Source organism: Bacillus rossius, chromosome 1 (genome assembly GCF_032445375.1).
Source record: "Bacillus rossius redtenbacheri isolate Brsri chromosome 1, Brsri_v3, whole genome shotgun sequence".
NCBI classification, from domain to species: Eukaryota; Metazoa; Arthropoda; class Insecta; order Phasmatodea; family Bacillidae; genus Bacillus; species Bacillus rossius.
The window spans coordinates 256,077,487-256,100,146 of record NC_086330.1 but is presented as its reverse complement, the minus strand read 5'-3'; the positions used below and the strand labels follow the sequence as shown (position 1 = coordinate 256,100,146).

General features: G+C 37.1%; 1 protein-coding gene across 3 annotated transcripts in view; it reads right to left on the bottom strand.

Moving 5' to 3' along the window:
• LOC134527493 (uncharacterized) overlaps positions 1–22,660 on the bottom strand; it is a 148,658-nt gene that overhangs the window by 74,370 nt on the left and 51,628 nt on the right. For all 3 annotated transcript variants that reach the window (XM_063360217.1, XM_063360218.1, XM_063360219.1), the window contains exons 3-4: positions 21,702–21,773; positions 20,498–20,636 (exon numbers count right to left, since the gene is read on the bottom strand). In XM_063360217.1, coding sequence (XP_063216287.1) covers positions 20,498–20,574 — 77 coding nt within the window. In that variant the 5' untranslated portion in view covers positions 20,575–20,636; positions 21,702–21,773. The remainder of the gene's footprint in view (positions 1–20,497; positions 20,637–21,701; positions 21,774–22,660) is intronic.

Here is a 22,660-nt window from a genome sequence, read left to right as displayed (position 1 = left end):
AAGATTTATGGGCCCTTTTTCTTCTGCGAAAAAACAATAACAGGACACATTTTTCTGGACATGTTAGAACAGTGGCTCATACCTCAGCTTGAGACAGACAGTGACGACTTTATCTACCAATTGGATGGAGGTCCACCCCACTTCCATCGCAATATCCGCAAAAGTCCTGAATCATAGATTGCCAAACAGATGGATAGGCCGTGGTGGGATTGATGATCAACAATTCCTTGCATGGCCTCCGCGCTCCCCAGATCTAACCCTGTGTGATTTTTTTTGTGTGGGGCTATGTGAATGATCTGATGTTTGCGCCTCCTATACCGGTTGATTTAGCGGACATGAGAGCTCGCATCAGGAATGCTTTTGATCACATTGACACGGACATGCTTCATAATGTTTGGGAAGAGCTTGATTTTAGGGTTGATGTGTGCAGGATCGCAAAGGGTCAACATATTGAACACTTGTAAAGTCCCAATAAAACTTGTTGAGTTTGTGAACATGACTACCAAGTTTCATCCCGATATGTTGATAAATGCACTCACAGCAACCTCATGAAATCGCTCCAATCATTTGTGGACACCCTGTAAGAGAGCTTGAAAATTTTAATCCATCCGTCCGTTAAAAGCTTGGCAAACTTATACTTTTGACGGATGAACGGATGAAATTATATCTATGGTTGGTCGCGCCACTCAATTGTTATCAGAATACAAGTCAGTGGCGTTTGTTTTTGTTAGTTGAACTGTTCACAGTTTGGTTAACATTACCGTATTAACTCGCATATAGGTCGCGGAAATTTTACCAGATTTGATGGGGAAAAAATTAAGTGCGACCTATATGTGAAGAAAAATTTTTGAGGAATTTTTTTTGCAATATTTTGCTTTAAAATTCGAAAAAGAATTTATATAGGTAAAGGCAAATTTATTTACAATGTACACATACAGCGAAACCCCTTATTTACGTTACCGTTATTTACGTTTTCCCATTATTTGCACTATATTCTTCAGGTCCCGTTTAGTTCCCATTTAGTCTAATACAATACTTTCACGCAAATTATGTCTCAAAAATCGAATCATTCCCGCTATTTACGTCACGTAACAACCATAAACAACCAGAAAATACAGTGGGTACCTTAAGAGTAGATAAGATTAGCTAGTAGGCCTAAAAACATTGTGAAAAACGTAACGTTTATAGTTGGCAATGAACATTTTAAATCGCAAAATATACATATTTTATAACATGAAAAGTTGCTTTTATTTCTAAACATGTAAAAATTTAATCATAGGCATGTAAAAGTCCGAGTAATTATAGCAGGAGACAATTTAAAATGCACGAGGGACAAACATAAACTCACGAATGTATAAACGTGGCTGATTGTTATGTTCTGATACTGTATTTATGTCACAACTTAGCCAAAATACTGGTACGAGACAAACTTCACAAGATAAAATGAGCAGAGTCTTGGTAACTTTTTTATACGTATTTTATAATTTCGGAAGTATTGTACAGTTGACGCATTTTTTTAAACTACCCATTTATTTCTGGGGATCGTAAATAATTAATTATTGGTATCAAGACATCAAGATGAACGTAGACTTGAACATGTCACGGCAGCGAGAAAACTGGTGCGTATACCAATAAACTGGTATTAGAACTGGACAAAACTGGTACACGGGAGGTGGAGCTTATATTTTTTTCCGCTAAGCTCGCATCTATTGGCTGGCTGCTGATGGAAGGTCACGAGTCTGGGCGGAGCGTTGAGTGAGTTATACTGCGCATGCGCAACTCAGAGACCAGAGAGAGCCAGCCGGCGGCTACGCCGTGCCGTAACAACAGCTGATTGAGTACAATCTCTGCGCACGGCGCGCTATTGACGGTAAATATCCATCAATTTGCGGCCCTTTTCTTAAATTTTTTTTTACTGTGGTGCAATGCATATGTGTAATGAATTACCGGTGTGACCTATATGGGGGGAATCTTAAATACCAAATTCAAGACCTCAAATTATGGGCGCGACCTATATGCGATGGCAATGCGAGTAAATACAGTATATGCGGCTTGAAAAACTCGTTGAATTGTAATAACTTCAAATTTTTCTGAAGATTTGCCGTTCCATTATGTACGGGAACACGAGTTTCTGTACGATTTTCAAACATGAACAGGATCACCAAAAATATTTAGCTTATATGGACATTTCCTCTGACATTAGACCATTAAAGTTCACATTTGTTGGCTGCACTGATATTGAAAAATGTTTTGACGGACGGACGAGGTGCCTTGTCGTAAATCGCTTGCCTAGATTTGTGGTGTTGACGGATGAAAATGTGACGGACTGACGGATAACGGACGGAGGCGACGGGCTATTTAACTCTGGCTTAATATACAGCAAACCACAATACCAGTATTACCACCAGCCATTATTCGTTGATCTTTCCACGTGTAGTTCTCATAAGGGTTTAGCTGAAGATGTGATCAGCTATGATGGCAGCGATGAAAGTGATTTGACTCCTGTGCCAACATAGTAAAACCTCTCTCGTACGGCCCCCCGTTAGTACGTACACCTTGGTCGTACGTACAGATTTTCAGAAACCGTGAAAAATGAGGCAAAAAATAAAATAAAATAATATTAAAAGTGTAAGAAATACGTAACTAAAGTTTATTAAAATACAGTTGCAACCTGCAGCATTTATAACAAATACGAGCTACATACACATTGCGTCACAGTAAAAAATAAAAAATAAAAAGCCGCAAATTGATGGAAATTTACCATCAATAGCGCGCCGTATGGGGAGAAAGGTCATTGTACTTGGTCAGCTGCTGTTACGGCACGGCGTAGCCACTGGCTTGCTCTCTTTGTTTCCTGAGCTGCGCATGCACAGTAGCGGCCGGGAGTCCATAGCCGATGGACGTGTGCGCGCGCGCTCCTCGTTAATTGTCAGTTATCTTGATCTATTTTGGTTTAACATCGTCTGTTGGTGTCAAATATTAATTCTTCCATCTTAGATCAACCTGATTTCCGGGGTTTTTTGCCCCATTATGAACCTCTCTCTTTAAAGTCAGTGCAGGTCGTCAACACGGAAATGTTTAGATCGCCGACCAAGAAGTCTGGTCCAGTTCTAGTGCAACTCAGGAACTACCCACGTTGGAGATAACCAAGCTGGAAATAATGAAGCCAGATGCTCTTAAACTCAATGATTTAATTAAAAAGGTTGAACTGCTTTGCAATAAAGTTGATGTTCTTCAAAACGAAAACGGTCAACTTAAGTGTCTGCTTATCGAATCCCGCTCTGAAACGGCTGTGATTAAACATGAACTCATCTCAATAAAAGAAATTTTGTTTGTAATAAATAAAAGTGAGATATCTTATAGTCAGGCTTTAATGAAGTCTTCGAGCGACAAAAAAACTGAACGTGTAGCAGCACAGAGTGTCTCGGGTAATGGGCGTCCGTCCAGTGACCTACTTCCGACGCAGCGAGAAAAAGGTGATGTCACCAAAAACAACCACACCAACCAACATGCTGACTCTGACGGCTTCACCGTTGTGCAAAATGCATGAAAATCCAAAATGAATGCGAATACAGAATCTAAGCGTGAACCGGAGAGAAAAAAACACTGATGCAGGTGGGAATAAGGAATATTCCCACCCTTAAAATGGTCGCCAGCCTGTTCCGCGAAGAACAAAAGCACTGTTTGTTACTCGTTTTGATCCTTCTGTTCATGCAAACGAGATAGTTGACTATATAACTAATGAACTCAATCTTTCACATGTTAAGGTAGTTAAACTTAGAACCAAATTCGATTCTTACGCTTCGTTTTACATAGTAGTACTTGAAGAAGATTTTAATAGAATAAATAACATAGTATTCTGGCCGAATGGGTGCTTAATCAGTCCCTTCTACGGTAAACTCCACCCGGAACACATTGCTACCACTGACTCTACTTCGAATAATTCCGTCAGCACTGATAAGACCGTCATCCCCATGAAGCCCTTATCAGCTGGTGTCACTGCAACGAACCTGTCTCCGGTGCCAGGAGGAGCACCGTAATTTGTTTTCGTGTATCCTATTTCAAAGGAATTGGAAATTTTTTATCAAAACGTCCGTGGTCTAAGAATTAAATCAAAAGAATTCTATGAAAACATTATTATCTCTAATTATGATTTTATCTAACTGAAACCTGGTTCAACGATCTTAGCATTAATTCCCACTACTTCACAGATCAATACTCAATCTACAGAAATGATAGAGACACCTTGCTGACTTCTAAAGATCGTGGTGGCGGTGTTTTGATAGCAGTCAATAAGTTTAAATTCACTTCTATTCAGCCTATTTTTAACCTGGACTACCCCGGAATTGAATCTGTTTGGTTAAAAGTTAAAATGACTCAGAATAAATCCTTTATTATTGGCAATATATATTTACCACCCCAAACATCTCCAAATTTTTATTCATCTTATTTTGAGACTTTAGAAGATAAACTGGCTGCTTATCAAGATGAGTTAGTGCTACTTGGTGATTTTAACGTCCCAGGTGTTGATTGGACCAATAATCTAACTACCAACATCATGCACACTCACATCAAAACTAAAGCACAATATCTTATAAACTGTATATCTAGTCTTGGTCTATCTGAGTATAATACAATTAGGGATGGGGCGAATCCTGATTTCCTCGAATCCGAATCCTAACTCAAATCCTCGACTGGAATTGCCGAATCTCGAACCCAAACCCGAATCTTTTAACAGATGATATCCACATATCTAATGTAAGTGAGATGTATTCTGCTTGCAGTAAAAGTCCCTTGACTTTATCACATGTAGTTTGGTACATTTCTGGTATAACCTAAGTGTATATAAAGACAAAAAATTTTTCTTGAGAAATTTCAGTTTTAGTACAGATTAGCAGTTAGGATTTTTTCTATAAATAAGCTAGAGGTCTGTGAGCCTAAGAATTTTACTTCGAGCCGAGCTCGAGCTTTTGTGGTACAGTTACACTTTTGGGAAATTATTTTTATCTTAAACTTAGTATAATGTTTGAATAAAGTATTAAAATGAAGTGGGCTTATTAATTTTGGATAACTATTTACAGTGTGTGTTTACATTTTGCACTGCTAGAAAAAAATAACAATTTTTTCCATTGAATCTTACCTGTTTCCATTGGTTCATTAGTAACTAATATCATCCAACTAACATAACCAAGTATATGATTGTGTAAATGTAACATATCTTTGGGAAAATTTCATCCTTGTCAATTTTTCTGGAGTCCTTACTGAGTTTCAACAAACTTAGCACCAACAATCATGTTGTTTGAAAAGTACATTCACTTTGTTTCAACATTTCCACTTTTCAGCACAATAATTTTGAGAGAGATTGTCACAGAGTATTAAATTCTGTTCTTTAATCTATCATGCAGAACAAAAATTTGTTCTGCACGTTCAGGAGTTAAATTAGCTCTACGATTGGAGATAGTGTTTCCAGCAGAAGAGAAGCATCTCTCGCTGGCAACCTGCTTGGCTGGAATGCTTTAGTAAAATTACTTAACCTCAAAATTAGTGTCATAAATATATGTAACTGGTCATTAAAGTTTAATCAATTGAAAGTAATAAAAATAAAAGCATTTTACTTCATTCAATTTACACTTGCAAAAAAAAACATACACACATTAACCTACATGGAAATTAAAGTCTTTTTCAATATCCTGAAGTCTGAAATATGTTTACTCATGTCATTAAATGTAGAGCTGTATTGAAGAAGCCGATTTAGCCAATATTTAGTTGAATCGGCATTTCTGCCAACTTCCGATACAGTACGCTTGTTAATTTTCGGCCGATATTACTGAAAAACGAAAGAGACTGCTATAACCTAAAAATCCACGAGTACCATTTTCACTTTTCGTAGTAGTACTGCATTCTTTCACATCGCATTATTTCTTAGCAAAATGTGCCAACCGTACAGATCAAAGTTTAACATCCTTTTTTTTTTTTCTTTCAATAATGTTCTTTAATTTAATATGTCATAAATAAATAATACATAATGTTCTTTAATTTAATATGTCATAAATAAATAATACATTACTATCACGGTAAATATACATCTCGGTTGTTACGGTAACTATAGTGCAAATATGGTAGCTATCATGCTTCTGTAGTAATTATGGTATTCTACAAAGAATCTTTAGTTCTTATTATGGTAATTATCTTAAAATATCTATTGGGTTTGTACTGTAGTTATGGTACATCATCTATTTCTTCGTATGTTGTTGTTCATTTGTCTTTTCTTCATATTTACATGCGCCATTACAATTTGAGACAGGAAGTTTCAGAAATAATTTTAACGGACTTTATATCACACATTTAATGGCGTAAATGATGAGACCTCGGGCAATTTAAACGCTTTATACGGAAAAACCTACCATGCGGGACCTCGTAAGCGAGTTTTACTGTATTTTTTTTCCGTAAATAGTAAAAAACCGAATCCTTTGACGAATCCTATATCAGACCTGCCGAATCTTCGAATCCCTAGGATTCGGCGGATTCTGCGGATATTGGATTCGGTCGCCCCATCCCTAAATACAATCCTATCATCCAAAAACCTCTTAGATCTTTGTTTTACAAACATCTCGCAATGTTCAGTATCTCATGCGGATGAAGCACTCGTCACTGAATATCCATATCATCCTGCCTTAATTATAAAAATAATATCTGACAGCATTTCTTATGTGGTCAGTTCTACTAGAGTCTCTAGGTCCTATATAAATGGTGACTATCTAGGTCTTTATAATGCTGTTAAAAATTATGATTGGTCAAATTTCTATGAATCTACTGATGTTAACTATCTTGTTGATCAATTAACTACTTGTATATGTCACAATATTAATGAATTCATCCCCGTTTTCATTAGCAAACCATCTAAATACCCTGTTTGGTTTTCAAAAGACTTAATTCAAGCTTTAAAATCCAAGAAACATTTTCACAAACTTTACAGAAGAAACAAAAATATGTACTATTATACTAAATTTTCATTCTTTCGAAAACAAACCAAATATCTTATCAAGCGTGATAAAATAAATTGGACCAGATCCACTAACAATAATATCAAGAACAACCCTAAGAAGTTTTGGCGCTATCGTGAAAAGAATGAATCGGCTTTTGCGAGTTCGTGCAAATTATCAACAAGAAAAATAATGCGAGGCCCAAAACATCAAGAAATGGAAGCTACCTTGTTGCAGTGGTTTGAAAAAATGTGTGCAGCAAACTTGCCTATTTCTGGACCTATGATTCAAAAGAAGGCAGACTACCTAGCATTGAGGTTAGAAATTTCAGACTTCAAGTTCAGCAATGGTTGGCTACGATGGTTTAAGGATCGCAACAATCTTGTTGGCAAAACTATGTGTGGGGAGTCGGCATCAGTAGATACAACCAAAGTTAAAGATTGGATACAGACTGCTCAACCAATACTTGATCAGTACTGGCCTTTGATAAGTTTTGTAATGTGGTAAACAATGCATATAAGAAAAAAATAGTGCAAACCAGAATTGATGCTTTTTTTAAACCAAATGTTTGAATAGAAAATGTGTCGATTTCAAGTTTATTGAAGTTTTTATTATAATTTATTCTGTAAGTGTTTCATTGTGTGTGTTTTCTTCAATGTTTACAAATTGTTATGCATGTAGTGAAGCCAGCTGATACTACCAATAGTGTACGTATATAATTTTCTTTATGGTTGTAAATATAGGCATTTAAAGTTAAATCAATTTTTTTTTGTCGTGATATGGTCCCTTCAGGTTTGTAATAATTAGAGCCACGATTATATGGTAATGCGCGATAAAACGAAATAACACCGAAAACCGCTTGAAAACACGAAATAAATTGTGCGAAATCCGCGATATGTCACGAAAGTTCGTCTATCCTGATTATTTACGTTTTTTTTTCTCCATTCTGTAAGGACAATTCACTACCTTCAGCACAATCAAATATTTCTTACAGTAACTAGCAGCCATATACAGTACAACCCGGTTATAACATTCCCGTTTTTAACATTTTCCCGCCTATAACACCACAATTTCATGGTCCCGTCATTTCTCCATTTATCACAATGCTTTAATTTCCCGCCTGTAACAATATTAAAATTTCTACATTCCCGCCTTTAACGTTCAAATTTGCTTTGATAACGGCCACAATTTTTAGTATCCCTCCTTCAAAGTCATAATTTAGAGCGAAACCATAGCTAGAAAATACAGCACGCATATACAAACATCAGATGTTTACATTTGTGTAGTTCACCATAGACGTGATACACACGCACTCCACAACTTGCACCGGATCCACTATCAATATGGCGTTCTGTTCGCGCTCGTTAGCCTATGACTTGTTCCGTTATACTTATGATGCACATTTTGTGCACTGATACATGGTTGGAAACAGTGCTACTGTACTCTATGGTGCTGGTTTTTGTTTTAAAGTTTAACACCTTGAGATAGAGGTGGGTTGTTACAGCAATTTTCGGTATCTGTTCCAACCTGATACTGATACAGCATTGTACCATGTTACAAGTCTCTGATACTTCTGTATCAGACGGTCCCAGGAGGCAACAAAGCTCCGCGTACGCAGACCGTGCGACCGGAAGGAGAATCTGATACATTATTTATCACGTCTGGTAATTCTCTACCTCTGATACTCTCATGCCCGCCTGATAAAACCAGTATCAAACCAGTATCAATCAGTTCAACATTCACTGCAGTTCGTCCTGGCCGTGTATCACCATGTTGCGGGCTGTCATGCTTTATAGTTAGTATCTTTATAGTGAAATAAGGAATGGATAAGTGCACGAAAAAGACTTCATTTGTGTGGAATTTTTTCACGGAAAATAATGAGTTTGCTAATTGTAATTTGTGTAAACAAAAACTGAGTTATAAATCATCGACTAATCTGAAGAAACATTTGAAAAAACATTGATATAGTATGCTCACTAATGTACCTATCTGTTTTTTTTTATTTTTTATTTTTGATAAAATCGTGAATTTTTAATGTATAAAAACACTAGTTACTAATTGTTTTCGAAAAAAGAAAGTCCATATGTTGATTACATCTGTTATTAGTGTCAACTGAGAATTTATTTGCATTTTCATAGCTGTTAGGTGCACAAATATAAATATTATATCTTGTATTAATGTACTTTTTAATATTAAAATTTCATTAGTTTTATTATTGAACGAGACGGTGCACGCTCTGGACACTGAGCGTACTTTGAAGTAGGACAATAAACAAAATGACTTGTAACCAGGGCTGCCACTCTGATATTCATGAAAAACCTAGATAACCTACAAAAAAACTCAGACACATGGGTAAAAAACCCAGATGCGTCTAAAATGCTATCGTTGAAAATGTTTAAAGTACTAATTCAAAAATATAAACATAACTGGTTTTAATATAAAACAATTAATTACCTTACAAGACTGAAAACGGTTAAATACAACCAATACAAGAAAATTACACTGCAGCAAAATGGCTGTATAAGTAATTCTTGGACCAGCACATATCATAAAAAAACCTACAAATATATACATGACAAAACAAACACCATCACTGCATTCTTTAAACCGGTAATTGTTTTTATAAAACTGCATCATGTACGTTAGTCTTTATTCAGAGTCTGATTCTACAAGATTGGTTTGAAGGTTAATTGTTGCATTGGTTTTGTGTTCTGCAAGCCTCTTTGAAGAATCTTTCTAATTTAATATTCGACTTAGCTTCTTGAAAACTAGTTTTGTGTTTATATGTATTTTTGTGTGTGAAACACATAGACTTGTTTGTATTTATCAAACAGATATTGCAACAGATACAGTAGCTACTACCTTTATTATTGTTTTAGGTATAAAAATAATTAAAATTATAAAAAACCTAGAATTGTTGGAATTCATTATTTAAAAACCCAGAAACCCAAACACCATTGGAAAAACCCAGATCTGGGTGGAAAAACCCATGAGTGGCAGCCCTGCTTGTAACAATATCGCTTTGCGCCTCTCCTTCAAGGCTTCAACGCCTTCCCCTGCGCTTCCTCCCCTACATTCTTTCCCTTCTTTATCCCTTATTCGTCGTTCCTGCTCCCTCCCCTTTCACAAGCTCCGCCCAAGTGACCGTCATCTGCGATCGGGTACTGCGCTCATTGGCCGTGGTGTTGTTCCAGGTGAATTCTGAACTGATACTAAAGTCTCTGATACTTTTCAAGTGTACTCGTTTGCCGTTCCTGATACAGGCGCGTATCAGTGACAAAGTATCAGGTTGATACTTTTCGACCCACCTCTACCTTGAGATGGTTAAATGTTCTATGGATATATTCACGGCTTTTGTTTGTGGTTAACCTTAACCGTAATTTTTTTTCACTTACTTATTGTAGTCACGGTCGTATTTAATTAAAATACGCCGTATTGAAATTTTATTCAGGTTATTGTACGCCTATGATGGCCGATAAATATACGCGAAAATCATATTTTGTAGCTGAAAAAATTCAGTTTATTAACCAAGTGGACAGGAACCCCAACAAAACGTGTGTTGCGATTACGAAAGAGTTAAATATTTCTGTTTCGACTCTGAACTGTATCGTACAAAACATTTTTTTCTTTAGCATATTATTAGGTATTATCTATAAATAAAATTAACCAATTTTCCACTCTATTGCTGTACTTAGTGCATTACTCCTGTACTTTGTGTTGTTTTACCTATACTCTTTAATTTAATCAATCCACGCGTAATTTATACTAAGTGAAAATGTAATTTTATGATTTCCTGCTTATAACATTTTTTTTTAATTTGGTCCCTTGGAGAATGTTATAACAGGGTTGTACTGTATATTATATGCGACGGTGATTCATTATAGATTTTAAAATGAAGTCTCGGAATTAACGTAATATTTTCTTTAAACAGTAATCTTGTGTACCATAATAATTTAAGATGTTGATAACTATGATACAATGGCCGCCGTTCACGTTCTGTAAATACAAAAATAACAAACGTCCAAAATATGTTTTTCTAAGATTAAATCATTAAAATATTACACACTAAAGCGCATTGCTTTTACTGTTTATTTAAAATAAAGTACGTAGGCTACGAAAATAAAATTAACCCTGCTTAACGTAACGATTGTAAATAATAAATAGTAAATGTTTATGTCGGTATTAATTTTCACGTACATATGTTGGTATTCGGTATGCGTTTGTGTTCGCATCTATTCTCCATTGTTTTGATCTTTCCAGCACGGCAAGTTTTTGCGTATTGAGAGGTTAAATTCTTCCTATGTGATTAAATTTTTTTTTTGATAATGCCTAAAACTTAGGTTTCTGCCAGTGACCGATCGAAAGAATTTTCCAGTGAAGGATTTTATATCAGTGATAAAATTTTAATGTGCAAATTCTGTAACTGCAGGCTAGACTACGAGAGACGTGATACGCTTGTGAAACATGTCGCGAGTGAGAAACACAAGCGTTTGAGGCAAAACTCATCTGTTAAATGACATCCTTGTCTAAGAGTCTTTAATGCCATTAATTTGCGGTTCAACCCAAGAAATGTGAGTAGGGTTAGCATAGAAGATGCAAACCTACAGAAGTCTCTGCATAACTTGCCTTCTGTTTCCCATCTTCCCATTGATACATTCATACATGGCTATGTTGCTTTCAAAAAAATAATTGAGGATGAACTTTCATTGACAGAAACAAGCCAAATTGATGTTGCAAAGGTACTTTGCTCCCTTAAAGGGGACTACAGTGAATTTGCTCAAGCCAGTTTAAGGGCAATCTGGTTCCCAAGATCAAATGTTGATGCAAAACGTTCATTTGCCAGGTACTCACTGGTAGTTAGTGACAGAAGACGTCTCACTCCAGAAAATGCAGAAAATTTAACTATGATAGCATTTCAATAAAACCGTCTTAATATTAACTTTGGAAGTGCTTAATTGTGTAATTTTTGTAGTGTATGTGATTGTAATTAAGGCGTAAAATTTTTAGTAGTTATTTAAAAGTTTGAATTTATGAATTTGCAAATGAACTTAATTATCTATGAATTTGCAAATGAACTTAATTGTAATTAGATCATGAGGTTTTAGTGTTTATTAATATTTGTTTTAATAAATTTGCATGTCCTACAGAAAAGCAAGAAAATTTTGCAGTGGGTATTTTGAGCAAAAAAATAAAACCATATAACACCGAAATCTTTATTTCTTTACACCAAAATTTGTCTTAAAATAACACCACAAAATCTTGACTCTAGTAATAATGAGGTTTGACTGTACAGTTAATAGAAATAATGATCTTATCTTTAGGCTAATAACCAATTTTAATAAATTTGATAAAGACTTCAATTATTTTCTTTAGTTCTTAATGATCATGTGTGTTTTAGTTCTGTATTGTCTAAATTGTAACTTTTTAATTTTGTTTTATAGTCAGCGTTATGTGTGTTTTGTTTTTATATGTATTATATTGTATTGTTTTGTGTTTTTCATTTATGTTAATTATTGTGAGTGTATTTTTGTCTAATTGTGTGCCAACCATTAAAGGCTTTGTCCTGTTAGTTGGCATGTTACAATTACAAATAAATAAATAAAATAACTCACTCTATGCTCCGCCCAGACTCATGACCTTCCATCAGCAGCCAGCCAATAGATGCGAGCTTAGCGGAAAAAAATATAAGCTCCACCTCCCGTGTACCAGTTTTGTCCAGTTCTAATGCCAGTTTATTGGTATACGCACCAGTTTTCTCGCTGCCGTGACATGTTCAAGTTTACGTTCATCTTGATTTCTTGATACCAATAATTAATTATTAGGGAAGGGAATTTTTCGGTACTTTCAAGTGGCATAAAACGGTATTTTCAAACCCAGAAAGCGGTACTTTCAGGAAGGGAAAATCTGTGTTTTCATATTAAGTGTTTTAATGATTCCGCAATAGTTTTCTCATGATGTATAAACAATTTTAACCTTCTGATGCTTCCAATTGTGAATTAATAAATGGAGAAGTGTTTTTTAACTGAGGAAATGCCATAATACAGTGGAATACCGGTACAACGTACCTCACTTTAACGTATTTTTCACTTTAACGTATTTTTTTCAAATCCCCGCCAAAAAGTGTATGTTTACAATGCAAAATTGTTTCAGTTTAAAGTATCTTAATGTTCACTATAACGTATAATTTTCACTGGCAGCTTGGCACTGCTGCCACAAAACTTACATAAAATAGTAAACAAACGTCGAGCTAAATAGCGAATGTGATCGAAAGAATAAACAGAAACCACTTACACCACCGCACCGTAAAATATAACCTCTAAAAATAATCAAAACAAACGTTTGTGCGCCTGTACCATAGATGAATATACATACGTACGCAACACGTAATGTATACAACACATCGGCATTCGATACATCGAAACACAAAGCGCGAGGTAAAAGTGTATTTAATTCAGTGGAAAGTGTCCCGCTAATGTACGTATGGTTAAATCCGTGCCGTGATTACTGTTGAGTGTTGTTTGGAATTCATTTTCATGTTACTGTTTTTAGACGCCACGTGTTAGTGCTACAATGAGTGAATCTGGAAATAAAAGAAAAAGAAAACAATTCACGCTTAAAGAAAAAGTGGAAATGCTTAAAGAACTGGATAAAGGTAAAAAGCAGGTTGAAGTTGCGAAGTCATACGGCGTTGCGGCGACGACTGTAAGTACAATTGTGAAAGACCGTGCAAAAATTGAAAAAATGTACGACGAATCTTTGTTTGATTGTGACCGCAAAAGGCTTCGTTCCGGAGATCACCAAGGTCTAGAAGAAGCTTTGAACAAATGGTTGAAAGAAACTCGTTCAAAAAATGTTCCAGTAAATGGTCCCATGCTACAAGCAAAAGCAAAGCAATTTGCTTTGCTTATGGACATAACGGACTTCCAAGCCAGTTCAGGGTGGTTGCATCGCTTCCGGGAACGACATGGCATATCATGGAAAGTTGTGTGTGGGGAGGATAAGGATGCAGACACAGAGGCGGCAAACCAGTGGAAGGAAGAAAAGCTGGAAATAATTTTTAAGTCTTACTCAATGGATGATATTTTCAACGCTGATGAAACTGCTTTTTTTTACAAGCTTTTGCCAAACAGAACAATGGCGTATAAAGGTGAGAAGTGCACTGGAGGAAAAAAAGCAAAGGAAAGGTTGTCTGTCTTGTTCTGTTGCAATGCCACTGGCACAAAAAAACTGCGGCCCCTAATCATTGGCAAACACAAGAATCCCAGGTGCTTCAAGGGAGTTTCTTGTCTTCCTGCAGATTATGCAAATAACACTCGTGCATGGATGACAAGAGAACTTTTCTCCAATTGGTTGGTTAAAACCGATAAAGAGATGCAAAAAGAAGGAAGAAAAATTCTTTTGTTGATTGACAACTGCGCAGCACACAGTGTTGATGTTAGATTGGAAAACATCAAAATTATGTTTTTGCCTCCAAACTGCACTTCTCAGTTGCAGCCACTTGACCAAGGCATTATTCAAAATGCCAAGGTCAATTTTCGAAAACGCCTGGTCGAAAGGCTGCTCATCAATTTGAGATTGAAATTGCCCACCAACATCAATGTTCGTCAGGCTATTGAGATGATCACCGGTGGCTGGTGGAATGTCCAGAAAGAGACAATTGCTAACTGCTGGAGGAAGTCTGGCATTGTAAACTGTAATGCTGATGAGATCACTGCAACATCATCAGACCAGGATGCAAGCCAGACTGCAGCTGCAGCACAAACATGTGAAACCAATGATATTGACCCCCAAGTATGGCAGGAAGTATCAGCCTCCATGCAGTTTGATGCTGTATCATTCACAGACTATGCCTCTGCTGATAACGAAATAGAAACAACACCAGGGTTGACCGACAGTGATATCATCAGTGAAGTCATTCAATCACAGTCATCAAAAGCTGAATCAGATGATGATTCTGACTGTGAAGAGCTACCTGTGACTGCAACGGAAGCTGTTCTGAGTGTAGAAAAACTAAACAAATTTATCTCTAAACATGAAAAGGTCCCAGAAGAGATCAGGAAATCTTTGCACAACATAGAACATTTTGTTCAACAGAGCATCATTAAAAATCAAAAACAAACTGAAATAACAAAATTTTTTAAAAAATAAATGAACTTTTGTTTTGCAGAAACTGATGTAATGTATTCGCCAATGTTAATGCCATGTGTTGTTATAACTATTTTTGATTAATTTTATGATTTTTTTTCTTTGAAGTGATAATATGTATGTATTTATCAGTACTTAGTCATAAATGTTAATGCCATGTGTTATAATTATGTTTTTTTTCTTTAAAAGTGATAATATGTATGTATTTTTCTGTACTAAGTCATCAATATTAATGCAGTGTGTTATAATAATGCTATTTTTGATTCATTTTGTAATTTTTTATTTGAAGTGATTATATGTATGTATTTTTCAGTACTAAGTACTTTCAGTACTAAGTATAAAAACTGGAGGTCCCTGTAAGTACTTAGTACTGAGATTCTACTGTACATATGAAAACAAAGCAAATACGGTAACATTTAATTTATTGCTAATAATTACTAAAAAAAAGGTTAAAAAATACACAGACAACCCTTAGAAAATACTTGTAAAAACAATGCAATACACTGAAACACTTGGAGAATAATATTTTCTTTTTAACATAATGTCTATGTCTGAGGAAACAGCGAAGTTTAACTTTCAAAATAAATTGCAGTGAACATTTCAACATTTTCTTGTTTCAGGCGATGACGCTTATCACTTAGAATGTTGTTGTAGTTAGAAAAAAACCTTTCACAGTCAACATTAGCACATGGTAACCACACAGACTGCAAAGCAGCACGAGCAAAGTCAGGATGGTTCACTGAAACTGCCATAAGGAGTGAAACAATGTCAACAGTTTGGTTTTCACTCAACTTTTTTTGCACAAGAAACTGCAGTTCCTTGTACCCTTGAAGTAAAATGTCTTCACAGAGCTTGGAGAGCAAAAAGAGCTTTTTCAATTTTTTGCCGAGTTCAGGAGAGATGCTTTCGAGCACAATTTCCGAGGGATCAAATACAGCAACATGTTGATAAAATTTCTGAGAAGGATCACCTGCCTTTAATGACAGGAGTTTTGTTGATGCATGTGATGCTGCTGTCACCAAGGCAGATGTGATTTTCCCTTTGAAGACAGCTTTTTCACAAGCAATCAAGAGCTCATTTACTTTCTGCCCAAAGTTTCCACTTGTAGCAAGCTGCAAAACCTGCTCTATTTTGCGGATTTCACCACTGAGTGTGTGACTGCAGGGATATGATGACCCTTCCAGTTTCTTGATAAGGTGTACAGTAGCCTCACTCACTTCTTTAACAAAAACTGCCTGGATTTTCACACATTTAACATCTCATCCCTTGATGCCGTAGTGAAGTACTCTACTCCAGTGTTGTTGATACAGGAAATTTCATCACTGGTCAAAAACTCGACAATGGCATCAAGATTGTCGGCGAGGTAGGAGGCGGAGTCGTACCAGGAAGACCACCTCGTCAACACTGGCATTGGAAACAGGGGAATGTCCTCACATGGGAACTTTTCATCCAGGAACTTCTTAAACAAATGTTTTCTCTTGCGTGTGTTTAAAAATGCTGACTTTACTTTGGCAAGAGCCTTCTGAAGCTCAGGGAGGTTTCTTCCAAGCTCATTTACAACTTAATTGAGCTTGTGAACCCAGCATTGCACAATGAGCACATGGTCGGCCATAATGTCTTTTAGTGTGTCAAAACACTTTGCCATGTATCTGGCAGAGTCCGAAACAAGTGCTAACACGTTGTCAAAGTCAATGTTGCACTTCTTTAGGGAATCCAAAATAGCCCTGGAGCAGTTCCTTGCATTGGCTGTTTCCAGAGTATGAACATCACCAACAACAGTATCAATTTTGTCACTGCTATCAATTACTTTAAATAGCACAACAAATACACAGCTTCCTCTTGGGTCCGTAGTTTCATCACACAGAATTACTATAAGTTTGTCTTTCACCTTTTCTCTTACTACATCCTCTCTCTCTTGCTGCATTGATGGAAGATGCTTTTCTTTTAGTACTCTTAGACAAGGAATATCACCAGCACCTTCAACAAACTCGTTCAGGAAATCTTTCAGATGCGGATTTTCAAGTTTTTTTAGCGGAATATTTGCTTTCAGAAAAGTTTCCGTCATTTGTTTGCCGAGGTATTCAGCAGTTTTCTTCTTCCTTTCCGCACTACTGAAGCATGTAGCGATCAAAGTCTGTAATTTTGATTCAGGGCAACCTTTTTCTGCACTGATGTGCTTGGCAGATTTTAGGTGTTTTTCTATAGAATCTTTACGCTCCCACGCAACCTGACACTTACAAAATTTGCACATTATGGTGCGACTATCTGAGCAATAGAATCCATTTTTCTGATATTGAAATGCCCTGTCGCGAGCACTTAATTTATTGTTCGGCATTTTCAGTACCTACTCTCACTTAAAATCACCTTTAGAATGTTTTTAATTCACCATGATCAAATTACCAATATTTGCCCGTAGTACAAGACAATTTGTTTATTTACATCTACATACGTACGTGCGCTAGGCAGGTTTTACCGTGACTGCTTTCGGGCTTGTGCACTGCGCAGGTCGTTTTGCTTCCCGGTTGGGTTGCGAGGGGGGTAGTGAAGTGTGTTGAAGACGAGGGAGGCAAAGCTATTTTTAGAGTAGAGCAGCCCGAAAGATAGTCGCCTACCAACAGTGACGTCTTCCTGCTTGCATTCCAACCACCCGTCTCTCTCTTTGTCACTATTGCCCTCTTCTCTACAATTTCACGCGCCAAGCCAGTCTGCGTCATCCCCCTCTTTTCCACTTCCTTCTTCACCCCCTCTCTGCTGCTAAGCGGGAGAGGGCCGTTATGCTGGCCGCTGGCTCCGGCGGACAATGACTCACAGCTGTCGAGAAAGAATGAAAAGGTGAGGGGGAGGGGGAGGGGGTCTGGTGGCGGACAATATGCTCCCTTTCTCTCTGTCTCTTTCTCGCTCGGCTGTTTCAAGAAGCCCTTCCCCTCCCCCTCCAATCTTTTCATTTACTGCCGCTATGTTGAAATGCGCCACACAAAGAATTCACTTTAATTAATAAACCCCTCACAATAACTTATATTCGGCATGCGACACCGGATATTTCCCATCAGAAACGGCAACAGCATAAGGAGGGAGGAGGGCTGATGTCCTTCCCCTCTTCCCTCCCTCCTACATTTTCCTTTCTCCACTCCACTTATCTCCTCTCCCCTCCCCTCCACAAACCTTTCCTTCGTCTAGCACGGCGCGGCGACGGTGCCAGTGGTTACTTTGCGTCGCGTAACTCGGTCAGGAGTCAGACCATTTCATTCGCGATTAAAACAAAAACCGTTGAAGATACAAAAAAAAAATACAGGCCTTTTCTATTCAAAATTTAATCTGCTTCAACTTTTATTCTATGCGTTTTTTCACTACAGTGCACCGTTTTGGAGTTATGGAGTGACTTTTAGACATTTTGGTAAGGTTCAGGATTTTAAACTAGACTTGAATTTTCTATGTTCGGTTATTACGAGTACTCGTTACGAGGATTTTTCTCGCCATTGTAAGCTCTCGTAGTAGCGAGGTTCCACTATGTTTAAAACTTTTTTATTAACAATAATGTGCAAGTTTTGCTATATTTTGTGACTAAGCTATAATTCGCATTTTGCCTCGGAATTCACGCGAATTCGCGACCGCGAAAAATTCCCTTCTTTATTAATTATTTACGATCCCCAGAAATAAATGGGTAGTTTAAAAAATATGCGACAACTGTACAATACTTCCGAAATTATAAAATACGTATAAAACAGTTACCAAGACTCCGCTCATTTTATCTTGTGAAGTTTATGTCTCGTACCAGTATTTCGGCTAAGTTGTGACATAAATACAGTATCAGAACTTACAAGCAGCCACGTAATATTCCCATTCCCGTTACGTTTATACATTCGTGAGTTTACGTTTTTCCCTCGTGCATTTTAGATTGTCTCCTGCTATAATTACTTGGACTTTTACACGCCTAGGCTTAAATTATTACATGTTTAGAAATAAAAGCAACTTTTCATGTTATAAAATATGTATATTTTGCGATTTAAAATGTTCATTGCCGACTATAAACGTTACGTTTTTCACAATGTTTTTAGGCCTACTAGCTAATCTTATCTACACTTAAAGTACCTACGGTATTTTTTTATTTGAGCAAATATATTGTGTGTTAATTATTATTTTATTGATATAAAATATTAAAAAATGTAAAAATGGGGCTTACGACACTGTCTTCAGTGTCAAGTATTTTTTTACGTTTGATTAGCTCAAGTGTTGTTTCTGCACGAATAGGATATAATTTAGATTGAAAATACATCAGCATTATATATAGACACGGCAGGTCATTTCCCGTGGCAGCAGGACACGGCAATGGCAATTCATTTCCCGTGGCAGGAAAATTGGGGAGGGGGGGGAGGTGATAGCCACAAATGGACGTAATTTGGCCTCGCTGGTTCGTACGTACAACTCGGTCGTAAGGAAAAATTTTGGAGAACCGTGAGTGTACGTAGAATCGAGGTTTCACGTACTCTGAAGCGCTTGACCACTTGGACAAACTGAAGTTATTTGTGCATGGAACACACAATGTTCCTGATAGTGTGAGCAAGAGTTTGTGGGTACTTGACAATTTTGTAATGCGTCAGTCGAAAATTGTGTTAAAACAATCAAAGCTGACACAATGTTTTTCAAAAAAGTAATTTTTTCGCTAGTGTTTTAATAAGTTTTTTATTGTGCTTATTACATTTAAATCAGTGTATATAATTCAGTTTATTGATGTAATTGTATAGTTTTCCAAGTATGCTGATAATAGGTGAGTGTAATTTTATAGTTAATACATTGTGTTATTTGAGTAAATTTGGTTTTTATATAGCGACTGAATTTTAACCAATGTATTTCCCCTGCAAGAAGTTTTCCCTGTTAAGAAGTTTTTAGCATCCAGTCCCTTGAAAAACGTCTTAACAGAGTTTTACTGTGATTGACATCCAGTGAGCGGTCTCCCTGCTACTCCCCACCACCATGCTGACAGCAGCTAAAAGCACTCATTAACTCAGCTTGAACATGGTTGATAATGACTACACAAGACACTGCGCAGATCCTTGCATGAGGTTGTGGAGGTTGTGATGGTTGTGCATGAGTGTGTGTGTGTCAATGCCAGCTCAAGAATGTCTCCTCAGATGCAAACAACTTCAGATTAAAGACTACCATGGCTGATGCTTTTGTTGAAAAAAGAAAGGTGAGACGAGCAGAGACAAAATATTTAGGATTTCCAGGGGGATTTAGGAGTAAAGTTAGGTTCATCATTCCTGTTTCATAGTTACAATTTTACTAGGGCAAGGGCCCTTCTTGCTCCCTCCCCCCACCCAGGACTTACACCCATGGACAGGAGTGTTCACTATGTGCTGTAGTCACTGTACCTGCGCATGGGCAGCTCCACCACCAGCTTAATGATGCAGCCCCGGAAAAGCAGCAACCGGATGTGCGGCACACTCATGTCATGAGGCGCTGTACGTGCTGGTATATGAGCACCAGGCAGTCCAGTCGGGGCCGGGTGTGCTGCCAACCAAACATCACTCATATTACAAGCCACGCTTCCTCGTAGGTGACCACCAGATTCTCAAACACTTCACCATTACAAATTCCACACCAAAAGTCAGACACTAGAATATACTCTTACAGTCCAACAATCTGACATTCCAACAGTTCAAAACTACCAACAGTCCAACACTCCCAACAGTACAGGGTATAGCACGGATGTGACAGATGAAACAGGCTAACACTTTGGAATGCGTGGGGGAGTGGAGAAGTGTGGGGGCAGGGGGGGGGGGAGGGAGGGAGGGAGGGACGGAGGGAGGGAGGGAGGGAGGGAGGGAGGGAGAGAGAGAGAGTGTGTGTGTGTTAATGGAGTTTTTTTTTTATAGAATCTATATAAATTCTTTTCTCTTTTTTCTTTGACTGTCAGTGAAGGTTTTACCCATCCCTTCTTTTTCATGCCCAGGTGACCACTGCCCACTATCTATTGCAGAATTCTCTACTTTTACTTTTTATACATTTGATTTCTGAAGATGGCGTGGCTTTTTTTCTGTAGCAGCCAAACCTAATTTTTTTTGTTATACGTAATCTGCCACTTACTGTTTTACAAGAGGCAGAGTAAGTCTCTCGTACTGGCGAAAGTGGCAATAGAAAAGCTCTCAAAAATATGTACCCCTAAACCTGAAAGATGCCAGTGTTGAAGTGTTCCTTTGATGACTAAAGTTAAAACTGACAGAATTTTTCAGCACCTTAAGAATTAAATGCACTAAGATAACGCATTCAAGAAATAGAATTTATATGAGTTAATTTTTAATATATTATATTTTAATTTTTTTCAAGATTCTAATTCAAAGAAAAAAGATTGCACATAATATAATAAGCTCGTTTTTTGTTGCAAATTTTGAAAAAGAAAAATAAAAAACAGCTTTTTTTCAAAGCTTTCTAGGCAAAGATCTTTCACTGTATTTCTAAACCCAGTTTAGTCACTCGATAAAGTACAAGTCACAGACCTAATCCAAGCCCCTCACTGTTACCTGAGAGAGTGTAACTGCAAATTAAGCTTCAATGGTGGTTTGAAATAAGACTCACCTGAAATAGAGGCACCAGTCGCTGCCCCTGGTCATCGCGAACCATCACACACAGGCAGTACACGACTTGGTGCTGCGAAGGAAAAGAAGCTTTGTTAGGAAACACACACAGCCTGTGTTCATGATGCCCTCTATAACTGCAGTGCACACATGAATGCAAACAGTGCTAAACTACGTTTTTAAATGATTCATGCAATGGGGAATTTTGATTTAATGCAATTTCTTAGACATAACACCATTGAAGTTTTGCGCTGTTAGTCACAAAAGAAATTCAAGAACGCAAATTAAGAAATAAAAGTGAAAACATAAAACTACAGAGAATAAGACTAACAAAGCTAATGTCAAACAGATAAACCCAATGATGAACCTAAACAGGTATTATGGACAATCAACGATGACAGCACAGACGAACACCTTCAAAACTTAAATAACAGACAGCAAAAACATTCCATAGAAGGAATTTAGTCCTGTAAAATATAACAACAGCACAGACGAACACAGTGGGCTAACATCAATGACACAATTTCAAAAAAAACTGTAAATGCAGGCAGACAAGCAAATATATGAACACAACAATGAAGATAATCAGATACTATAGACAACACAATGACAATACCAATGAACACAGTAGGTTTCCTATGATAAAACAGTTGTAACGTTTTGGGAACTGGCATCTGTTCCTGTCATCAGACACAGACAGATATTGGTCACTGGAAAACAGTGTTTGTGCATAATGAAGGGAAAAGATGCCATTTCCCGAAACGTCGCAACTGTTTTATTATTGGAAACCTACAGTGTTCGTGTGTTTTGTCGTTGTGTTGTCCATAGTATCTGATTATCTTCTTCGTTGTGTTCGTATATTTGCTGCATAATCCAGGTTTTGTTGTCTGCCTGCATTTACCGTTGTTGTTGAAAATGTCTCATCGATATTAGTACACTGTGTCTGTCTGCGTTATTATT